The sequence below is a fragment of the Mesoplodon bidens genome (assembly GCF_964165515.1).
Source record: "Mesoplodon bidens genome assembly, chromosome: 6".
NCBI lineage: Eukaryota > Metazoa > Chordata > Mammalia > Artiodactyla > Ziphiidae > Mesoplodon > Mesoplodon bidens.
Genome location: NC_138162.1, coordinates 19,683,612 through 19,707,782, shown reverse-complemented (window position 1 = coordinate 19,707,782; position 24,171 = coordinate 19,683,612). Strand labels below are relative to the sequence as shown.

Sequence of the window (24,171 nt, the reverse complement as noted above, 5' to 3'; positions counted from 1 at the left end):
GCGTGGGCAAAAGGCAAAAAGAAAAATACATCAAATAAATATTAGGGATGGAATGGGCACAGCAAACCCCCCTCCCAAACACCCACACACACACACACACAAAGGCAAAATAAACAAAAGGATTCTCTAAGTCCCTTTTTTCTTTACTTGGGATGCTGTGGGCAAGAATAAAGAAGGGGTGAGGAAACCCCACTGCTACAATCAGCATGGCCTCATTCTAACTGCCTCCTTGAAGGAAACCAGGGGTTCCTCACTGCTCTGCAGAAATGACACGTGTCCTTAAAAAGGGCCTTCAGGAGATGGTCATGCCCCTGGGGGCAATCCTGGGACTCTCTAGCAGTTGAGGCTAGGGTCATTATTCCCACTTGGCAGATGGGAAAACTGAGGCTAAGCAAAGGGAAGTGACTTGTCCAAGGTCACACCTGCAACTGAAAGGCAGAGCCTGAAGGAGGACCCTGTTCAGAAGCCTCGATCAGAGAAGACCCAGATTTCAGGGAGGCCCAGGCCCCGTGGTGGCAGAGAAGCTCAGCATCTGCAAACTGGAACCCTGCGCTGTGCATGTGGAGAGCACCCAGGGGGGATGAAGTTTGGAGGGGGAGTGGCAGGTCTTCAGCCCAGTGCTTTCCAGAAGCCACCAAGTGCCTGCAAGTCCCCGGATACAGGGTGGCTTTTCCGGCCAGGCTGCGACAGGTCAGGAAGAACAGAGGTTTCCTCTGCCCTCGGGCTGTGGGCAGCGCGTCTGGGATGTTACTCATCCTTTACTCCTCCCAGCAAGCTGGGGAAAGCAGCACGGCTGCCCCAACACGAGGAGGGAAACAGAGGCACTGCGGATCGAGGCAGCCTTTCCACATTGCCTCTCCTGCCTGTACGATGTTCTCTTAGCACCCACCTCCGAGGGCTCGCCCTGGTCTTTGTGAGTCCTGATCTGACATGCCCGAGCTATCCAGTGGGTCTCAAGACTCATGGTTATTCCCATTTCAGAAGCTGGGAGACCCCTTCCATCTGTCCCACAAACTCCCTGCCTAAAATCGTCCCGTGGCCTTTCTGAAGTCTGCCTTTCCCAGGGTGCTCCAATCCACAGAGAGGGTCTCTCTGGCAGGGCAGGGTCAACTGCCACAGCTGGGGCTCAGATGGCCAGGGTCAGCGCTCCCCAGGTGCAGGAGAGACCCCCGGGCTGGGACAGGGTCATGGGAGGCCAGTGCTGAGCTGGGGCTGGGACCCCTGCCCAGAGCCCTTCCTGGGTATAATAGTTACCCTGAGGCGTCTTAGTGCTGCAGCCTGGCCTGCCATCAGGGCATCAGGGCTGCCGTGGCCAGGGCCACCCAGGGCCTCAGGTGATTTTACCCACAGGGAAATCAAGGCCCAGAGAGGGTGGGCTTAAACCTAAACCTCTCGCCTCCCAGGTTAGAACACACCCCATCCCACCCACTGGATTTCTCATCCCTGATTCTAAAGAGACCGTCCCAGAATTATATTCGGCAACCCTCCAAGTTTTAGAGCAGTGACTGATGTGAAGCCACACATGGACATCATCAAGCCAATCTCTGTGCAGCTGGACCCAGAGAGAAATAAACCCTTGGGCCAGGGCCCCGCAGCCTGAAACCAGCTCATCACCTGTGTGCTACATCAGAGCCAAACATGCAGCCCCAGGCGGGAGGCAGCCTCCTCCCTGCCCCAGAAGTGAACTGCTTATCCTGAAGCATGACATCGCCTCCACTGCAGCTGCGTCCAGAGCCAGGAGGAATATGTGGCAGCTTCCTGGTCGCCCCAGGAAGGACGAGGACTCTTGGGGGATGAAGGTGACTTGGGATGGTAGGGATAGGAGGTAGAGGAGGAGAAGTTTCCCCAGAAACTCAGATCCCCAGAGCTAAAAAAAAAAAAAAAAAAGCTATATTGGGAGCTGGAGTCCCCAAGGGAAAGGCACACATGCTCCAGGGCTGTCTCCTGGTGGCTGCAAGCTCATCTGTGCCCACTTACCACCTGTGTCTGCAGGGGGACATCACAGCACTCTCAGACCTCCTGCTCCCCCAACAGGACAACGAACACAGTCTAACAGAGATTCCACCCGTAAGAGCTCCCAGTTCAGTGTCTGGGAGTAACAGTGTTTAAGGAACTCGACTTCCCCACTCCCTTTCGGACAGACAGGGAAGGAGAGGATGGGGCCAAGCCGGCTCTCCTGACCTCCAGCTCCGGCTCTCCCCAAGGCACCGACCTTAATAACTGGCTGTTCCGCATGATGGATAATAAGGCATTTCCTCTGCCCTTTCCTTGCAAAGGCCTCCCGGGGTTAATCTGCCTCTGAGCATGCTGGGGGCAGAGTCACACCATGAGATGGACCAGATGCTTTTCTAGGGGCTGGCAAGTCTGGGAGAAAGTCAGGCTGGGCTTTGGGGCTCCAGAGAATCAGGAGCGTGTGTCTCAGGGAAGATCCCAGTCACCAGGACCATGACCACGAATGCCCCGTGTGGTCTCTCGTGGGATCCTTGCATGGATTGGCATTATTTTTTCTATTTGTCTCATGACCTGTGTTTTTCACCTTTCTCCCCCAGCCTGCACCCTATCCCCCAGACTCTGAGCGCCTGAGGAAGGCCACAGCTGCCTTGTTCACCGGTTGTGTCTTAGAGCCCATGCCTGGCATGCGGCAGGCACCCAACAATTAGGAGGCTTTCACAGGTGAAAAAACTGAGGCTCGGAAAGGCAAGGCACAGAGCTGGCAAGGGGTCGAATCCCAGCACAGACGCCCAGTGCTGGGATTCGAACCTGGATGGGTCTCACTCCAAAGCCGTTATCTTAACTCCCCTGCTGGCCATCAAGCCAGGGACGGGGCAGGGGCAGCTCACCCTGGCTGAGCTGACGGTGGTGGAGGTGCCGTGGCTGCCCGTGGACGAGCCTGTGTCGCTGCAGGAGACCATGGAGTAGGTGTCCCCGGCCACAGGGCTGGGGGGCTGCCGTGCCTTCATCGACTCGATCTCCCGCCTCAGCACCAGGTGGTCGAAGCGGTCCAGGTCTTGGGGGGAGATGGTACCTCTCACCTCAGAGAAGAGCAAGAACTGGAGACAGGGACAAGCCGGGCACTCAGCAGGGAGCTCCACCAGCAGGTGGGACGGCCCCCTGCCACCCCAAATGACCTGCATGCAAACCTGGCCACTGGCCTCCCCTCCTTCACCCTCGTGGCTCCCCACTGTCCTAGGAGAAAAGTCCAAGCACCTTCGCCTGGAGGCCGGGCCCGGCATCATCTGACCCCTGCTTCCATCTCACCTCTTCCTCCCTGGCGTCTCAGCCGGCACATAAGGCTGCAAGTCCCTGAACAGGAAGCCCCTGGCTGTCCCTTCCCCCTCCTCTCCAAACTGCGCTTCCTCTGTTAAGTCTTCCCAAATGTAACCACTCCCAGGGGATTTAATCACTTCTTCCTCGGTGCAGCTTTTGAACCTCCAACAGACTTCCACTAGAGCAGGGTTCTCAGAGAGGGCAGCACGGCACAGTCACTTGGGGGGCTCGTAAAAATTACTGGTGGCCGGCTCCCATCCACAGAGGTGTGCGACTTCAGCCAGCCTGGGGTGGGGCTTGAGCATCGCTTTTTAAGAGCAATCCAGACGAGTCTAAATGTACACTCAGCATGGAAAGCCGCTGTGTTAGGGCCCCAATCACAGGGGACCTTAACTGACAGTTTCCCCAGGAGTCTGAGGGCTCCCCCGGGGCAGGGTCTGTCTCCGTCACCAGCCTCCACCTGGGGTTCAGTTTGGGCCTCTTTGTGGGCTCTCAGGAGAGGAGTTGGGGACAGAGGGCGGCAGGGAAGGATGCGGAGACCCTGAGAGCTGAAGCCAGGCGCCCCCAGCCCCGCCTCGCCCGAGGAGGCGCGGGTCACCTTGGCATGGGTGTTGAGCAGCTCGAACAGGGCCATGACGAGGGCGTCCACGGACACGCTGCCGCCGCGGTACTCCTCCAGGTAGTAGGCCATGGTGGCACGCTCCTGCGCGCTCAGCAGGTGCCGCGCCTGCGCCTCCAGCAGCACCCGCGTCTGGTTCCCCAGGCTGCTCAGGGTCACCTGGGAGCCGGCTGGCCCCTTGTAAAACCCCAGCTGAAAGACAGCAAGACAGAGGCCTGGAAATTTGGAGCTGCTCTGGAGGCAAATGGCCAGGCCCAGCCAGCGACCCCCCTGCCGAGGGATGGGGTGGGTCCCTCTGAGGTCTCGGCCCACGTGGGAAAGCTGCAGATGTTACTGGTATGTTCCCCGAGCACGCGGCCTCGTGCAGTTGCAAAGTGCTTTCATGGCTCATGTAGCACTTTTACATACGTGACCTCATCACAGCCTCGTGACCATTCAGAGTCAAGCAGTATTATTATTATGGTGCCCATTTTACTCTCTAGGTTGAAGTATCCTTCTTGGTATGGGGATAATAGTAATTTTATTTCCAAAACATAGCTCAGATCCGCACCCACACACTCCACCCTTCCTGCCTCTGCCACCATCAGCCGCCATCCGGTCTCCCTCCTTGTCTTTTCTGCCTCTCTCTGTCACCTACACGGAGCTGCTGAGAGGACCTCGTAAAAACACAGATCTCCTCACCTTGCTCCCCTGCTTAAACCCTTCAACGGCAACCTATCATTTTAGGTTAGCAGGCAAACCTCTTACACGACCCACTGAGTCCTGTGTGATCTGGCTCTCCCACCAACAAGCCAAGTGTGGCACCTGCCTCAGGGCTCTGGCACATGCTGTGCCCCCTGCCTACAACATCTGATCTCACTAACCTCCACTTCACATTCAGTTTATGGCCCAGACACCGTGTCACTACCTCAGCCTTTGCCCTCTCCCTTTGGCCTCTCCCCCAACCTAAACTGGGTGTCTCTGTCATTCTCTCTCATCAGACGCAGCACCTTTCCTGGACGGCACTGAAAGTCTTTTGTGATTAGATACATGTGCGGTTTTTTGTTTTTATGTGTGTCTCCTTCACTGGGGATAACCTCCACCAGGGTGGGGACCTGATCTGTTCTGTTCGTGCCGTTAACCCAGGTGTCCAGGGCAGTACCCAGAACCCGGTGGCACTCACAGACGTGTGTAGGATGGAAGATGGACAGTCAGCGGGCTGCCCAAATGAAACGAGATCGTGTCCGTGAGTCTCTCAGTCCACCCTGCCAGGCCCAGAGCTCCCTGCATGGGGAGCTGTGAAGAAGCCGAAGACACCCAGACAGAGAGCAACCTACCTTGTTGGTCCCCTCTGCTGTGAGATCCCCAGGAAAGCTATGAAGAAAGACAAGCATGTTCAACCTCATGTCTGAGCAGTTCAAACAGGCGCGGGGAAGGGAACGGCTGCTTTGTTGTCGGATGAGCAAAGCTTTGGGAGAACTATGGCCTGCACTCGCCGGGGCCACTCAAGGGAATATCAGCCCCTGGACAGACGGGCAGCTTCTGTCCTCCTGACCAACCATGTGGATGGCATTTCTAAAACCATGCAAGGTGGTCTCCTGAGTTGTTTCCAACCCTACAGGGGCCAGGGAGGTAACAAGGAGAAGAGAGACTAAACAGCAACTGCCTCGTGGCCTCGGAGTCAGGCCAACATTAGGGAGGGTGGGGATGGGGTCAACTGGAGATGCTGAAGTGCAATGCGCAGGTGCAGCTTGGTTCCAGTCTATTTTCACAAAGAAACGTGGGCTCAAGCTGCCAGGATCCCTGATTTTCAAGAAGCAGCCAGAAATCCAGTTTTTTCCATGGGAAACCAGATGACCTTTTAAATGTTGGTAACTAATTTTTAAAAATTATAATACTGTGCAGGTGAAAGGAAGAGAGGAAAGAGGGAATGAAGAAAGGGAGAAAGAGATGCTCTGGGTGTGTTTGGCTTGGGGGCCACCAGCCAGTCTGAGACTTCTGATGGAAGTCCAAAGGTGATACTTTACATTATCAGCAGCTGCACAGCCACCTGGCAACTGTGTCTCACTTTATGACTCCCAAGGCCCTTTCCCCCAATTAATGCATGGGATCCTCATCCACACACCTGGGATGGGGGCTGGGGTTATGATTCCCACTCCTCAGACAAAGCAACTGAGGGCCAAAAAGTAAGTTATGTGATTTGCTGGGGGGCAAATAAAGAACGGGAGAGCCAGATCCTGTGGCTCAGCTTTCCAAGGGAAACCAAGGCCAGGAGGGGACAAGGGATGTGCCCGAGGTCCTGCCCGGCGAACAGAAGGGACCCCGGGGCTGGGACCACAGGCTCTGGGAATCAGTGCAGTCTTCACAGGTCAGGGCACGGTGCATGGCGAAGAGGTGGGAAGGGCTGTTACTGGCTTTCAGAAATGGCCCTGGGGTCCTGGGGCTCAGAGCGAGAGAGCAGGGCAGCCACACCCTGTTGAGTTCGTGGCGGCGTCCCCGATCCGGGAACTGGCGATCCACTTGGTCTCGTCCACGGTGGTTCGGGCGCGGGGCAGCCTCCCGACATCCTTCACTGTCAGGATGAGGTGCTGGGATGACGTGAGCAACCTGACTGCTTCGTCGTGCAGGATGTTGAGAAAGCTCTGCCCGTTCACCTCCAGAATCTGGTCCCCAACCTGCCAAGACCACAACACAACACAGTCACCTGGGCTGTTTGCAGGACGCCGACACATCAGGGCTTCAGAGCCCTGATCCCAATTCTCCTCCTGGGTAGCCTACCAAGGAGGTCACCGAGCCTCAGAGAGTCGGTGCGGGTGCTTGAGGTCATATGGCAGGAGGCTCGAAGAGGTTATGTGAATTCCTGAGGGTCACACAGCAAATCAATGGCAGAACCAACTGTCCAGTCCTGATCTTCAACTCATGTTCCTGTCACTAGAAAGGGCCACCTCCCCTCAACTTAGCAATGGCTTTGAGGGATGTGTCTATGAGATTCCCAAGGGTCCCCTGATCTAGAAAACAAAAGCCATTTCAGAGGCCTGGAGGTGGGTGGAATTAGGGGTAGGATGAGGTGTGAAGGCAGAGTTCCATTATTTTCCTTTTACACTTCTACATTGTTAAAATGTTTACAAGCATGCATTCTTATATTGCCTTAAAGTGTAAACATCATTTTAAGTTACTCAAGAAAAAAAGCAATAAATGAGAAAACTAGCCTTCTGTTAAAGGAATAATATATTGCTTGGATTCTTATCACAAGAAGGCGGTCTGGAGGCTTCCCTGGTGGCGCAGTGGTTAAGAATCCGCCTGCCAATGCAGGGGACACAGGTTCAAGCCCCTGGTCTGGGAAGATCCCATGTGCCGCGGAGCAACTAAGCCCGTGCGCCACAACTACTGAGCCTGCACTCTAGAGCCTGCGAGCCACAACTACTGATCCCACGTGCCACGACTACTAAGCCCGTGTGCCACAACTACTGAAGCCTGTGCACCTAGAGCCTGTGCTCTCCAACAAGAGAAGCCACTGCAATGAGGAGCCCGTGCGCAGCAACGAAGACCCAACGCAGCCAAAAAGAAATAAAATAAATAAATTTTTAAAAAGAAGGCAGTTTTATTTTATAAGAACATATTTTTTAATGAAAGGAGTAAAAAATAGAGAGAAAAAACTAGCCTTCCAATAAACATAAGTATGTGACAAAACCAGAAGAAGTTGGCTGGAAAGCTGCTGCAGTGTGACCCGGGGCACGTCAGAAGGACGTGCAGCGTGTTTAAACTCGGAGGTTCGGTGCTTTTCCTCTGTTCACCGATGGGTGACCAGAGGGGGCTGCCCAGGGTCAAAGCCCACCGTGGCCTTGAAGGGCAGCCCCATGATGCCAATTATTTTTTATTTTTTATATTTGTTTATTTATTTATTTATTTGGCTGCGCCGGGTCTTAGTTGCGGCACACTGGATCTTCATTGCCGTGTGTGGGATCTTTTAGTTGTGGCAGGCAGGCTCCTTAGTTGCGGCTCACAGGCTCCTTAGTTGCGGCTCGCCAGCTCCTTAGTTGCAGCATGCATGTGGGATCTAGTTCCCTGACCAGGGATCAAACCCGGGCCCCCTGCATTGGGAGCACGGAGTCTTAACCACTGGACCACCAGGGAAGTCCCTGTAATGCCAATTATTCCTGGCCGCTTTTCCTTCTCCCCCCGTCCCAGCCTGCTGATGGCACATGGTCACCCTCAGGGGCGTTTTCCAGCATTTTTCAAAGCAGAATTTGGAAAAGGTGAGCCAATTGGGAATTTGGAAGAAAAAGAGAATAAGATGTGTTGATGAGGCTGAGAACTGAAACCCTGGCCCCCAGTTTCTCATCTTTTCTTTAACCCCTCACCTGCTGTTGGGGAGTTTCCAGAACAGAAAGTGGTTACAAATTCAGACTTTCCGGGCATCCCTGGTGGCACAGTGGTTGAGAGTCCGCCTGCCGATGCAGGGGACACGGGTTCATGCCCCGGTCCGGGAGGATCCCACGTGCCGCGGAGCGGCTGGGCCCGTGAGCCATGGCCACTGAGCCTGTGCATCCAGAGCCTGTGCTCCACAACGGGAGAGGCCACAGCAGTGAGAGGCCCGCGTACCGCAAAAAAAAAGAAAAAAAATTCAGACTTGCCGACCCTCCTCTGCACCAGCGTTGATGTGCTCAGAGAGGGCCCACTGCATCTTTGCCTCCACAACCCCATTCCACATTTCCTGCACACCTACTACATGCCAGGCTCTGAGCTGGGACACCGTGCACAGCCAGACAGATCACATCCTGCTCTCAGGCTGCTCAGCGGGCTCCGTCTTGTGCTATAATTGGGTTTTCCCACCAGCCTCTCCACGCTATGTCCCCAGGGCCCGGCACCCAGTGGGAATGCAATAAAAATTCATCAAATGAATGAAGAGTCAGACACCAGTCCCTCCATTCCTAGCTTCAGGACCATCTCTGCTGCAGCTCAGTGGGGACCAACACATGACACCAGCCTGGGGCCCCAAATTTCAAACCACTTTTAACCAGATGCTGGTTAAAACCTTGTCTGTCCCTTTACATAGTTTTCCTTATTTAATATCTTCAGTATCCTGCCAAGTAGGTATCATTGCTCTGCATCTCACCAGAGAGAAGACAGAGGCTCAGAGAGGTTAAGTAAATAGTCTGTGGTCACAGAGCTAGTGAGGAGGACAGCTAGGGTGTAAACCCAGGTCAGGTCCCAAGGCCCTAGTGCTTTCTACTACTGGGCTGCTGTCGGGCTTCAGATCCAGCGTGTCCAAAGCCTGCCATTCCTCCCTAGCCCTGCCTGCAGCATCCAGCTCTGAAAACCCACCCCCATCATAAACTCTACCTTTATGCCCTGACTAGACTCTCCAGGAAGTCTCACCTTCCTTGTCTCCCATCGGTCCCCTAACCTGGGTCCCCACCTGCTCATACCTGAGCTCCTGAGCTGGCATCCTCCTCCGTGCATTAACTTCTAAACTGGCCTCAGACCTAGCACCCGATTAATGTTTCTTCAACTTTTTGCTTTCACCATATCCTTCCCGGCTTAAAAACCTCAACAACCCCTATAATCCAGGAGGCAGCATAACGCTATGGTTAAGGGTTTCAAAGACCATCAGAGTCAGGTCCAAATCCTGGCTCTGCTACTTTCATGCCACATGAGCTCAAGCAAATCCCCCAATGAGCTTTTGTCCCTTAGTTTCCTCTGGTGTAAAATGGGGAATCCTAGCCCAGGATTGCCCTCCCAATCTCTATAGTCATCAGCATGTGTTTCCCAATGCCACCAGCAATATCAACAATTTTTTTCTCTCTTTCTGCATCTTCGAGCTCCCTAGTTGAGAAACTGGGGTCCCTGAGAACTTAGGCAACGCCAGCTGGTTTCCTTGTAAAGAGCTAGAGGTGAGACCCAACACCTGATTCGGGGCTTGGCACACAGCAAGTGCTCAATAAGTGCTTATGCGCGGAGGTATGGATTTCGCCACTTCCCACTGTGTCTCTCTCCCGGCTGGTGTTCCCCGATGCTGAGAAGCAGAGCTGTGTCAAAAGAGAGCTTCGCAGGCAGGCATTCGGGCCTTACTGAGAGCGGAGGGATGCTCTCAAGGCAAGGACGGCCCCCTCGGCCCACGTCATCACAGTCTCCCTGAGTAGCGTCTCTACCTCTCCCCTCTGCCCCTGGTTGTCCCCCCCACAGACCCGAGCTGGAGCCAGACTGTACTTTTCATCTGCTGAAGGGCTCTGTTTCCTTAAGTATCCCTCTCAATAGCTTTGGCTTTTGTTAAGCTAAGGAAGTCAATTTTAGCCTTTCCCACACATTTTATTTCATCCCAGCAGTTTAATTAAAGGAAGTAACATCTGAGAGACCAGATAAGTAAGGGCATCCTTTTGTGAGCAAGCCTCTCCCTACAGGTCCAGGCCTGGGGGAAGCAACTCAATTCTACAAGCACCTCCCTGGCCCTTCACAGCGAGGCTGGAGAAGCAGGGAACGTCCCAAATATTGCATGGGACGTATGTACACTAAAAAAAGTATTTGCTCTTTAGCTGGAACTCAGATTTAAACGGTGGCCTGTATTTTTATTCACTAAATCTGGCAACGCTGAGGTCGGGGTGTCAGTAGCCTCTGGGGGCAATGGTTCTTGGGGGTGTGTGTGTACCGATTTAGTGCTCTGGTTTCCAAACTTCAGTTACTCTCCCTTCCCTGAGCCGGGCACCTGTTCTCTATGCAGTGCTGTGGTCACCGGCTCACATTAACTGCAGCCGCCACGTAAGCATTAACATCCATGAAATCAAAGGTCTGCTGTGCTAATCACATTTCCCCCTAATGTCTGCTGAATGAATCCCTACCCGATCTGTGAGTCACTGTGGGGTAATCCACTTGGGGAACAGGTGTGAAGTAGGAGTCACACTCTGGAAACCCCAACCTAGTGGGGGGGGTACGTGAGCCCGTCTTCCCCATCTCTTTCCATCCTCTCCTATCTTCTTCAGAGCCCGTTTTAAAACTGAAGCTCTACACAGGGAGATCAGCTCGGTGCTTTGTGACCGCCTGGAGGGGTGGGATGGGAAGGGTGGGAGGGAGGGAGACGCAGGAGGGAAGGGATGTGGGAACAGATGTATATGTATGACTGATTCACTTTGTTATAAAGCAGAAACTAATAAAAATAAAATCAAAATAAAATTGAAGCTCTAGACGGGGTTGTCTCCACGCAGCCCTCTGCAGCATGTGAGTTGGTCTGAGTGACTCCCATTTCTGTGTCCAGCTCTCTCTCTCATTCCCTCTACTTGTTGGAAAGCTTCCCGAGGTCCGGGAGCCCCGTCAGAACAGGCGTCTGCATGTTCACTGTCATTCAGAATTCACAAGCCACGTTCAAATACATCCAGCGTCTCACGTGCTGCTCACAGCAGCCCCAGGCCAGCAGGCTGTGGAGTCCCGTCCCTACGGTCCAACAGAAAGATGCCCGTCATTCTGAAGCCAGGCAGCCATGACACAGTGGCCGTGTGGTCCTGCACAGCTCAAGTACACTCCTCGTCTGTAAAAGGCAGATGATACTGCCTGCCTTTTCCAGGTCTCTGAGAAGCAAGAGGGACCACTCAGCACAGAGCCTGACACTCGAGAGGCTTTCGAGATTTTCATTCACTTCCTTCCAAATGGCGGGGACAGGTTGACATGTCAACTTGCTCAAGGTCATGGTCACACGTGGACAGTGAGCCAGCATTTGAGCCCAGCCTCTCCCCGATTCCCCCCCAAGCCTGTGCCACCTTTATCCCACATAGTGTCTGGCACGCGGGAAGCATTTAGTAAACAGGAAGGGATTGCAGAGACCCCTCCTCTCTCCTCTCCCAGGCTCACTTCCACTCACTTCCCCTTTTCCTTTGGTTTGTGCAATGTGAAGTCCAGGTGGAGTGTTTAAAGGTCTTCATCTGGCTCTTCCCCTAAAGCACTTCCCCACCCCCCTGCCCAGAAAAAATACCTAAGAGCTCTCCGTGTTTAATCACTGAAATGTTACTCTCTCCTTCCCACGGTAGCCAGCTCTGAGTTAGATAACCCGGGCGGGGGAGGGGGAGGGCAGATTTAAGGAAAAAAAAAAGGAAAAAGGAAAACGTGGCTACTGTCAGGCCTCCCAAGGTCCCCTACATATGGGGAGACAGGCAGCACAGGGGCGTGTCAGGGAGCACAGAGCGAGGCAACAGCAAAGCCCAGACCCTGAGGCTGATTCACCAAGAAAACACCCACCAGCCCAGAGCTGTCAGGACACGACCCCCTGGAGAAGGGAGAGACAGGAGCAGAGTGTGACTGAGTGTCTAATATCGCTCAGCTTTCAGACAGGCGCCGACGGGGAGGCCGTAGAAGGGTGAACAAATAAAGGAGCCTTTCTTTTATTTGTCACCACGGGCGTCCTATTCATCACCGGTGGTGAAGCAGCGGAGGGTGGAGCGCGGGAGGGCCCTTCATTTTAAGGCAGAGGAAAGACTCCTCCATCATCCACAGCCATCGAGTGACAGACTCGGGTTCGGGATGCTCCGAGGAGAGAGGAAAGGGACTTCAACAAGGACAGGACACTGATTTTCCCCTGAACTTGGCCAGCCAACCACCGGGAAGCAGGAATTCACTTCCCCTGGGTCTGAGGTCCCTGGAGCAGTAGAAAGAGCTCAGCAGGCTTAGGAGTGAGCTGGCCTCGGTAATGATTCCCTCTTACTCCTTAAGAGACTTGGGGAAAATAATGTTATCGCTCTAGGCCTTTCTTCCCTCAAAACGGGAATAAGACCAGCATCCGTGAAGAGTGTTACACCAACTAAATAAGAAGCCATTTGCTGGGTGGTTACTGAGCACAGACCCAGGAGTCTTGCCCTCGGGATCTAATTCCAGGCTCTGCCACTTCCCAGCTGTGTGACCTCGGGTCATTTCCCTGCCCTCTCTGTGGCTCAGTTACCTTCTCTGGAAAATGGGGAAAGCATCAGTGCCTACCTCATAGGTCTGAGTTAATACACTCTCCACTGTATCCCCAGCACCTAAAACAGCACCTGGCACATGGTAGGTGCTCAATGAATATTTATTGAATGAACACATACAAAGCAGGTAAAACAGTATCCAGCATACAGTAAGTCCTCAATAAATGCTAGCTGCGTTTTTGAAAACCATGTTTACTTTTAAAGTGACCCTTGGTCACTCACCAACCAGCTATTGCAATTCTGCCTCCTCTGAGTCTCTCAAAGCCATACCCTCCGCCTTTCCACCTTCCGTGTCAACACTCACACATGATGGCCACACCCACGAGGCACATACTGTTATCCCCATCTTACAGATGAGGAGGCTGAGGCCAGAAAGTGAAGTGACAAGAGCTGGGATTTGGCCTTCGTTCTGCCCGCCTGCCAAACCTCTGCTCGAACCAGTATAGGCTCCTCCTCGAGGAAAAACCAGCCTACCCTTCCACCTCTGACATGACCTCTCAGGCCCGGGCATTCTGCCACGCACACAGTAGGTGCTCTGCTCTTGCCTGGTGAGAGGAACACACAGGCCCAAAGAACCCATGGAAGGATGGCAGCAGGGCTGAGCTCCCACATCAGAGGGAGGCAGGGGAGAGACCTGCCAACCACTCGACCCCTGTGCCGAGCTGGCGGGCAGGAATCCATACCCTCTGGATGCGCACACCAGTGGGCGCCTCGCTGGGCCACGGCCCTAAGGAGGCTGACTTCAGGCCCTTCTTCACCACCTTCCCAAGACTTTACTGAAATGGATTTTGCGGCTTCAAATGAGGACTCTGCTGACTGTAGCATTACCACAACGAAAATTCAAATTCTACTGAAGAGTTTTATTGCAATTATGAATCTTTAATAGTCTTCCATGTCAGGTTTAAAACTTTAATGGGCTTGTTTTCTTTCTTGCTTTTTTTTTGGGGGGGGGTGAGCAATGCAGTTTTAATGAGACATTCGTTTTTTCCAACAGTTCAGAAGTCAGTAAACCTTGTCTGTATTTTTTTAAAAAAAGATCAAGGTAAATGCTCAGAAGGTTCCTAGAACAAGCAAGCTGTGGGTGAGGGCTGGGTCTGGGTGAGCTCATCACACAACCCTCTCTGGTCAACCTTGCTCCCACAAGGCAGAACCCACTCAGACATGCCACGGATGGAACTGGCGGACGTGGCACATTCTGACTTCCTTCTGGTTCCTTCTTCTCACACGAACACGTCCATTGTCAGTCCTTGCTTACTCCATTCAGGACATGGGCAGCCCTCAAAGAAGGCCTGCTCTAACCCCCAGGTCATCAGTGGAAAAACAGGCCCAGAGAGGGGAAAGGACTTGCCCAAGGTCATACTCTGAGTCAATGGTGGAACGAGGGCAGAGAAGCCACTCCTGAGCTCTTCTCACAGGAGAGTTTGGCTTTCAAGTGAACACATCAGAGCAATTACAATGGTCAAACCCAGGAGGAATAACAGCTATGGAACCCCTTGAGCAGCTCGCTCAGGCCAGTGGCCTCGTACAATTTGGCTCTACTCTTAATAAGCACCACCTGAGGCATGGAATGGTCTAGCCTGTTCTATAGATGAGGGCAGTGAGGTTCAGAGAGGTGAAGTCACTTGCCCAAGGACATCCACCAGTCAAACAGCAGAGCAAGATATGAACCCAGCCCAACGGCTATTCTGAGCCCCCGACTTATATTTGCCTACTCAACATTTCAACTCAGAGGATGCAAAGCCACTCTAAACCAGCACTGTCCGAAAGAACTTTCTGCAGTACCAGCCCCAAAGCTCTCATCATAGTTTGAGACCATGCTGGGCTGTAAGCACTGAGTTCAGGGCCAGAGTACTGCACCCCCCTTGCATGGCACACAGGAGGCACCCCACCAACGCCTGACAGAATCAGTAACTTGTGAATGAACAATGAGATGAATGGATGAACAAATACACGAACAAGCAAGCTAGTCCCCTTGCCCTTTCTGGTTTCTGTAGACAGGCAAGAGACATTTTCCATTTATGTAAAGGTCTAGTTTGACAAGGCCGGGTACTTGCAGCCTGGCTCTGTGCACTGAAGCAGGGAAAGAATATCCAATTTGTCAATCACAAGTAAGGGAAAGAGGTAAAAACACAAACCACAATTTAGCTTTGGCTGGAATTTCACTCTGGGAAATGGTGCACATTTATCCAGCCCTTCATTTTGGAAGAGAGAAAACTGGGGTGAGGGTTAGAGAAAATATGTCATGGGTCTGAGGCCTCCTGGTAAGTTGGGGTAAAGCTGGCCTGGAACTAGCCCTCTCACCTGCTTTGTGCTGCTCCACAGACCTGTAAAAATCAGTGAGTTCTCAACTTCAAGTCTTCATATACACAGAGTGACCAATCAGAAGAGGTACAGTATATACTCTATGCTCTATACTCTACATTTATAATGGTGACAGAAGAGAGAAAACAGGAATAAACTTAATAAACAGGAAATGTGCAACATACAGGTGAAGAAAACTTATAATACTCAAAATGGACTCAACAAACAGGAAAAGAAAAAAAAAGATGGCCTGTTGTTGGAAAGGATTCAGCATCATTAAGATGTCAATTCTTGGGCCTCCCTGGTGGCGCAGTGGTTGAGAGTCCGCCTGCCGATGCAGGGGATACGGGTTCGTGCCCCGGTCTGGGAGGATCCCATATGCCGCGGAGCGGCTGGGCCCGTGAGCCATGGCCGCTGGGCCTGCGCGTCCGGAGCCTGTGCTCCGCAGCGGGAGAGGCCGCAACAGTGAGAGGCCCGCATACCGCAAAAAGAAAAAAAAAAAAAAAAAAAAAAAAAAAAAAGATGTCAATTCTCTCTCATTTGAAAATTTAACATTATCCCCATAAAAACACAAACAAGCTTTTGTTAGATAAGCTGACATAAAAAGTTCACGTGAGGGGCTTCCCTGGTGGCGCAGTGGTTGAGGATCCGCCTGCCGATGAAGGGGACGCGGGTTCGTGCCCCGGTCCGGGAGGATCCCACATGCCGTGGAGCGGCTGGGCCCGGGAGCCATGGCCGCTGAGCCTGCGCGTCCGGAGCCTGTGCTCCGCAACGGGAGAGGCCACAACGGTGAGAGGCCCGCGTACCGCCAAAAAAAAAAAAAAAAGTTCATGTGAAAAAATAAAACTGCACGTGGAGGAACCCTAAATGCATATGGCTAAGTGGAGGAAGCCAATCTGAAAAGGTTACATAGTGTATGATTCCAACCACATGACATTCTGGAAAAGGCAAAACTATGGAGACAGTAAAAAGATCAGTGGTTCGCCAGGGGTTTGGGGAAGGAGTAGGGGGATGAACAGGCAGAACACAGAGGATTTTTAGGGCAGTGAAACTATTCCTATGATACTGTAATGGTGGATACATTTCAGTATACATTTGTTGAAACCTACAGAATGTACAATACCAAGAGTGAACCCTAATGTAAACTATGGATTTTAGTTAATAATAATGTATCACAATGTGGCTCATCACTGTAATAAACGTACCACACTAATGAAAGATGTTAATAATACGGGAAATTAAATTGTGTGTGAAAAGGGTGGATGGAGAAGGGGTATATGAAAACTCTATACTCTCTGCTTAATTTTTTTTATCAACCTAAAATTACTGTAAAAATGAATCTGTTAATTTTTAATAATAATTTTTAATTAAAAAATAAGAGAATAGCTATGAAAACCCTGATACAGAATTGCTACAGGAGGAGGTACCAGATACTAAATCCTGCTCTAAAGCCTCTGCAATTAAACGGTGGGGGACTGACCCGTGAGCAGATGGACAGACAGGGGAACAGGCTAGAAATAGGACCAAGGACACACAGAAATGTAGTACATGATAAAGGTGGCATCACAAATCATTGTGGCGAAGATGGGCTTTTAATACATAGCACTAGGATAACTATGTAGCCATTTGGAAACAGATAAAATTGGATCCATATCTTATACTGCACACAAGAATAAATCAGATCTGCATGGAGTTCAGGGCCAGTGTGCTAATCAGAGCTTTAAAAAGAAAAATGGGGCTTCCCTGGTGGCGCAGTGGTTGAGAGTCCGCCTGCCGATGCAGGGGACACGGGTTCGTGCCCCGGTCTGGGAAGATCCCACATGCCGCAGAGCGGCTAGGCCCGTGAGCCATGGCTGCTGAGCCTGCGCGTCCGGAGCCTGTGCTCCGCAAGGGGAGAGGCCACAACAGTGAGAGGCCCGCCTATCGCAAAAAAAAAAAAAAAAAAAAAAAAGAAAAATGTATTTACAAGTGTTAAAAGAAAAAAATGGATAAAATGCTCTATATCTAAGAAAGGTTTTCTAAAGAGACCTCAAATTCAACAGAAGAAAGAATTGGTAATTAAACTAAATGATAATTTTAAAAACTTGCACATTGGGAAAAAAAAACTCTATAAGCAAAGTTGAAAGAAAATGACAACCAAGGAGAAAACATTTGTAATACATGTCACAGATAAAGGGCTAGTAAGCCTTAATATATAAAGAATTCTTAAATTTTAGGGGGAAAAGTCCAAAATCTTGACAACAGAAGGATAATAAAAGACACAACCAAGTTACAAGAAGACATAAAAATGGTCCATAAACATATTAAAAGATGTTCAATTTCACTCATAAGAAAATTACAAATTAAGCTACATCAAGATACCCTTTCTCACCTATCGGATAGGAAACAATTAAAAACTTGACAGCACCTATCGGGCATGCTCAGACATGGTTGGTGGGAATTCAAGATGGAACAACTCTTATGGAGTGGGACGTTGCAATATTGACCAACTATATATGTATTTACCCTTTGACACAGAAATCCCAACTCTAGAAATTTACCCTGAAGATACACTTCCCAAAGTTACAGAAAACTCCATATACATGGAGTTACCCACTGCATCATTGGTTGTAACTGTAAAATACTGAAAACAATCTATGCGCCCAGACAGAGGACAGCAGTTGAATAAAGTACAGCAAAGCCACACAGTGGAGTACTATGCAGCTGTAAAAAAGAATGACAAAGACTTCTGTGCAGTGACATGCAGTGATTTCCAGGATACTAAATTTTTAAAAATTAACTGAAAAAGAATATCTATCACATACTACCTTTTATATAAGGAAGGCAAAAGAACATATACATGTATCTGCTTATTCTTGCAAAAAGAAACAGAAATTAGCTTATTTAGTTGTCTTGTGAGGAGTGGTGGGGGAGGGTAGAAGGGATGTGGGGGAGAAGTAATACTCTGAGTACGTTTTTTTGGTACAGTTTTGATGTTTTTGTTATTCAAAGAGTAAAATTAAATCAATAAAGATGTGGGGAAACCCTACTGAATTCCAGCAGAAACAAATGAACCTATTTCAAATCAATAACAGAACTAAGGTGAAGGGGAGAAAAGAAATAACCCAAGTAACACAGTACTTTGACTATAAACACTCAGTTTACAGACGAAATGTACTGCAACCAAATCAGAAACACAACTTAGTGGGTTCGTTTTCCAGTGGTATGTATGTGGCAACTGCAAAACTACTTTTGTGTCTTGGAAGACTGGGCAAATGATAAATATAATGAACCACCTAGACAAGAACCAAGAACCTCCCTCAGGGCCAGCACTATGCTAGGTGTTGGGCATACAGTATGTACTGTACTGTATTAGTTCCCTATAGCTGCTGTGACAAATTATCACAACGTTAGGGGCTTAAAAGGACATAAATTTATTATCTTACAGTTCTCAAGGTCAGAAATCCAGCATGGGTCTCACTGGACTAAGACTAAGATGTCAGCAGGGCTGAGTTCCTTTCTGGAGGCTCTAAGACACAATCCATTGCCTTGCCTTTTCCAAGCTTCTAGAGGCCACCCACATTCCTTGGCTGTGGCCCCATTCCTCCATCCTCAAAGCCAGCATCTTCGGGTTGAATCCTTCTCATACAGCCATCTTTCTTGTTCTCTCTTATTATTCTCTCCTCCACTTTTAAGGCCTCTTGTGATTACACTGGGCCCACCTGGATAATCCAGAATCATCTCTCTATGTCAAAGTTAGCTGATCAGCAAACTTAATTTCATCTGTAATCTTAACTCTCCTTTGTCATATAACCTAACATATTCACAGGTTCTGGGGATTAGGATGTAGACATCTTTGGGGCTCATTATTCTGCTTACCACGAGTGGTACTCAAAACACGGCGACACTCATGGTTAGCCAAAAAGAACCAAACACTAAAAGGTTTTCACCACCCCATCTGGGTGAGAAAGTTTAACAGGGCATCTGGCACTTTGCCAGCTGGAGCACACTTTGGTTCAAACTTGCTAAGAAATATTTGACAAAGTGGTACAAAACTTTTGCAACTCTCCTTCTAGGAATTAACCCCAAGAAAATCATCAAGACTATGCAAAACAAAAAGTTTCAAAAATAATTTGGACCCCCCTCTTAAGTGTCTATGAATCGATCACTCAAATACCCTATGGTTTATCCATACAGTGATGCTATAAAGTCATAAACAATAATGTTGCAGAATATTTAATGACATATAATTATTTTTTCCAATTAAACTTAAAATTGCATCTAATAGAAATAGGCAAACAGTAAAAAATGGGTATATACACAAATTGTAAAAATCCTGCCTCCCCAAAGTTCCCTTCCCTTAAAAATACGTCTCAGGCCCCCAGACTACTGAAGTCACAGGCCCCAGGACTGAGACTAAGAAGTAACCACCACTATACATATATAATGGAGTACTTACTCAGCCATAAAAAAGAACGAAATTTTGCCATTTGTAGCAACATGGATGGCCTTGGAGGGATTTATGCTAAGTGAAATAAGTTGGACAGAGAAAGACAAACCTATGACATCACTTATATATGGAACCTAAAAGATACAACAAACTAGTAAATATAACAAAAAAGCAGCAGACCCACAGACATAGAGAACAAACTAGTGGTTACCAGTGGGGAGAGAGGGGGAGGGGCAATATAGGAGTGGAAGGGTGGAAGGTACAATCTATTAGGTATAAGACAGGCTACAAGGATGTATCGTACAACATGGGGAACATAGCCAATATTTTGTAATAACTGTAAATGGAGTGTAACCTCTAAAAATTGTATAACTGTATAACTTTTTTAAAAAAAGTAACCACCATTAACAGGTTCTTGGGCATCCTCCCAGGAACTCTCTTCACATATGTAAGTATGTACAAATATACTTCTCTTCTTAAAAAAAAATGGAATCACATAATACCGCTCTGTACTTTAATATTTTGTAAAGGTCTTTCTGAAATGGAAAGATGTTATGGAGGATGGGGGAAAGCAAACAGTTCGACCCCAACTTTGCTGAACTATTTTTGTCCATATCCTAGGCCCTGTGAGCGTAACACTCTGGAAGGACAGACATCTAGACTGTTGCATGAGGTTTTCCCTTAGTGTAGGATTTTTTACATCTTCTACAGTGGTCATGCTTTACTTGTGAATTCAGGTTTTTTAATGTTACCTTAAAATTGCCCATCTAACGTGGTCTTCAAATGTGTTAGAGACTGGGAAGGAATATGCCAAAATGTTCACAGGAGTTGCCTCTGAGAAGTGAATTCCAGGCAATCTTAATTTCAAGCTCTTTATTCATTTTCTCTGCTTTCCAGACTACATATGGAGGCTATATTGTTGAGGGTAAAGAAAATAAATTCAAAAAAGAAATGTAAAAATTTGCCAGGGGGCATGATATAAAGCTAACATCTCCCTTGACATTTGGGGGTCTGGGGAAGAGTGGGCCTGGGCCCTTGGCAGATCTGTTATGCCACCCTGGAGAAGAATTTTTTTACACCATCCAGTCCAATCCTTGTCTCTTAGTAATTTGGGATAAGTCATTCTCGTCCCTCTCTGGGCTCAGCAGCTTGCTGGCACAGATAGGCTGGGAGGCGATTTAAGCTCTTCTGGAAAGATCCCCTGAGGTTTCTCTCATTTGTTGCTCCTTTTAAAATCTTACTTCAATTGGAAACAACTAAACGCCTGACTTCAAGGGAATGGTTAGGTAAATTATAATTCAGCCAGAAGATGGAGTATTATCATGCAGCTGTTACAAACTGCACTTATGAGAAGTTTTTAATTACATGGGAAAACGCAAGTGAAAATGTGGGATGCAAAATAGTGTATACTGTATAATATCATTGTGTAAAAGTGTACAGAGAAAGGAATAAAAGGTGCTAACAGGTGGAAACAACCCAAATGTCCATCAACTCACAAATGGACAAACAAAGTATGTTATAGCTACACAACAGAATATTATTTCACTATAAAAAGGAATTTACTGATATATGCTACAACACTATGTTAAGTGAAAGGAGTCAGACACCAAGGCCACATATTCTTATGATTCACTGATATGAAATGCCCCAAATAGGCAAATCTTTAGAGACAGAAATGGGGAGTGACTGCTAAAAGGGTACAGGAATTTTTTGCAGGGGGTGGGGGAGATGATGAACATGTTTTAAAATTAGATGGAGGTGATGGTTGTGCAATCTTATGAATGTACTTCACTGATCTGCATACTTTGAAAGGGTGATTTTTATGGTATGCGAATTATATGTAAAAAAATAAAAGATGTTAACAAAGGTTGTCTTTGGAAGGTAGGACATCTGGGTCCTTCTACTGTCGCATGTTTTCACGTGTGTATTACATATTGAATCTATTACGTTAATAGTTGGAAAAAATAAACAAAAAAGCAACAAAGTCGCCCAAAGGGTGTGAGTTAATAGTTCTAGTACACAGCCCCACCCAGGTCTCCGGACTTCCCAACCTCTGAAAGCTCTGGCCTCCTTCTGTCTGCCTTACAGCAAACAGCTCCTTGATTCTGGAGTTAATGCAATCAGTCCAAGTGCTATGTGTCTCTCCAGGTTTGTCCAGCCATCGGTGAGGCCTGGGAAAAGCCAGGGGCTCCTTCCCCGCCCCACGCCCCCTCGCCCTGCCTCTCCTCTCGGCAGCCCCCAGGTTCCCCTCAGCACACCTGTGAGCTCCAGCCCATGTGTCTGTGCCTTTGCTCTTGCTAGTACCTCCCTGAAGATCCATTCCTTCACTTCTCTACCTGGTATAATTGTCCACAGTCAACACCCCAACCAGATTACACAAGGGCAGAAAGCACATGTCTTTTGGCTCCTGCTTTTGCGTCAGACACACACACACGTTTAGCAAATCTCAGGTGTCTGAGTGAATACCCTGTAAGGCCCAGCTAGGGAGCTACTTCCTCTCTGCAGCCACACTGGCTCTCCTCCCCTGGGCTGATGGCTCCCTCCCGAGGTCCCAGCCCAGGCAGGGGAGTGCAGTAGTAACTGCAAGGATTTTGAACCAGCTCTGCTTGGGTTCGAGTCCTGGCTCCACCACTTCCTGGCTGTGTGACCTTGGTTAAGTCATTTAACCTCTCTGAGCCTCACATCCGTGAACAGGGACAAAAACCTTTTTAAAAGGTGGCTGTGAAGGTTTAAAAGAGCTAATATATGTCAAGTGACTGTACATAGTAGATGCTGTGTGTTATTCAAATATTACGTAGTCTTGGTATTAATATGGTACCTAGTTTGCTATTTACTCCTCCCTCCTCCTCAGTAGACTGAGATTTGAGAACAGTAGCCTGTATCTTTGTCCAGCAGTATCAACAACCTAGGAACTTATGAGAAATGCAGGATCGCAGTCCCCATCCCAAATTTTCCAAGTCTTATATGCTCTCCTAGAGCCTTGCCACTCTCCATCAGGAGCTGTAGTGGGTTGAAATGTGTCTCTCCCCCCGAAAAAGTGATGTCCAAGTCCTAACCCCCAGTACCTGTTGAATGTCACCTTATTTGGAGATAAGATCTTTGCAGATGTAATTAAGGATCTTGAGATGGGATCATCTTGGATTTAGGGTGGGCCCTAAATCCAATGACTGGCATCCATAGAAGAGAAAGGAGAGAGAGATGTGAGACCCAGAGACATGCGGGGAAGACCAAGTGACGAAGAGGCAGACACTGCAGGGATGCTGCCCCAAGCCAGGGAGTGGCAGGAACACCAGAAGCTGGAAAAGGCAAGGAAGGATCTTCCCCTAGAGCCTTCAGAAGGAGTATGACCCTGTCGACACCTTGATTTGTGGGAGAATAAATTTATGTTGTTTTAAGCCACTAAGGTTGTGACGATCATTTGTTACAATAGCCCTAGGAAACTGATACAGGAAGTAAGAGTTATTTCCTTCCCCTTGAACCTGCCTTCTGAGGCTGGGTCATAAAAAGAATACAGCTCTACTTGTCTCTCTCCCAGGACCCATGCCCTCAGAATCCCTTTCTAAGGCACCATGCTTAGAAGAAGCCCAAACTAGCTCTGTGAGAAGATGGCATGGGGAGGCCCATGCAGGGAAGAGCTGGGGGCCCCCGGCCAGCAGCCAATGCCAACCTCCAGACATGGGACAAAAAGCCTCCCAATGGCTCCGGTGCCCAGACTGAGCCTTCCAGCTGTAGCCTGAGGATCACGGAGCCGAGACAAGCCGCCCGGCTGTGGCCTGTCCACTTCCTGATCCTCAGCAAGGCTGAGCAGAATCTGTGGCTATTGCACGCCTCTTGGTTTTGGGATAGTTATGAGGCCATAATAACTGCAGCACTTGCTGAATCATAATCTGCACTTGACAAGGTCCCTGATAATTTGTATGCATGGTCAAGTGCCTGAAGCACCGCCCCGCATGGTTACTGACCTCTCTCAAAGCCCGTCACGTGTGCCCTATCCCACAGCAGGGGCTAAGGAAATGCTCGCTGATCACTGTTTCCCTTATGAAACGGCGGAACAGGCTGACCTCAGATCCAGCGAAGCATGCACATCCTCAGTATACAGGCACCGAACTTGGCATGGCCACACGTGGAGCCAGAGGGCAACTGACGACCCTCCCGTGCTGGTCAGTCCCTGCCCAGCTCCTCGGGCCCTTCCCTTGGCCACTTGGGACAGGGATGAGAAGCAGAGACAGCCCCTGGAAGCCCAGTCTTCCTCCTGTGGACAGCATGTTCATGGGGGCCGTGGGCACCTGAACGAACACTCTCCCCCTTTGCTGTGACCAGGGCAAGCCACAGCTGGGCTCCTGCTTCACGTGGCCTCCCTGTAGAAACTAAGTGTTACTCTTTTCGGCAATAGCCTGCCTGGGAGCAATTACTACCCTAGCAGGGGCCCATTTAAAAGTCAGGAGGTAGGACTAAGCAACTCGAACGTTTGCAATTTACTAAACACCCATTCAGAGGCTAGTTTACAAACCCGGCTAGGAGAGAATGCTATGGAAGGACTGAGAATGTGGCACAGCCGGTGGCAGTGGGGTGGCGGGGAAGAGGCTAAAACTGTCGCCCAGCACGTGCCAGGATTCTCAGGAAAGAAACCACCTTCT

The 24,171-nt window shown here is 49.6% G+C and overlaps 1 protein-coding gene across 5 annotated transcripts in view; it reads right to left on the bottom strand.

Annotated features, from left to right (window-relative positions):
* The window catches only part of WHRN (whirlin), a 93,153-nt gene that overhangs the window by 16,591 nt on the left and 52,391 nt on the right, over nucleotides 1-24,171 (bottom strand). For 3 of the 5 annotated variants that reach the window (XM_081236539.1, XM_081236535.1, XM_081236536.1), the window contains exons 4-7: nucleotides 6,338-6,540; nucleotides 5,203-5,239; nucleotides 3,866-4,078; nucleotides 2,841-3,050 (exon numbers count right to left, since the gene is read on the bottom strand). In XM_081236539.1, the coding sequence (XP_081092665.1) occupies nucleotides 2,841-3,050; nucleotides 3,866-4,078; nucleotides 5,203-5,239; nucleotides 6,338-6,540 (663 nt within the window). Of the gene's footprint in view, nucleotides 1-1,595; nucleotides 1,868-2,840; nucleotides 3,051-3,865; nucleotides 4,079-5,202; nucleotides 5,240-6,337; nucleotides 6,541-18,739; nucleotides 18,807-24,171 lie in introns of those variants that run through there. The other 2 variants (XM_081236537.1, XM_081236538.1) reach the window with 2 other exon arrangements.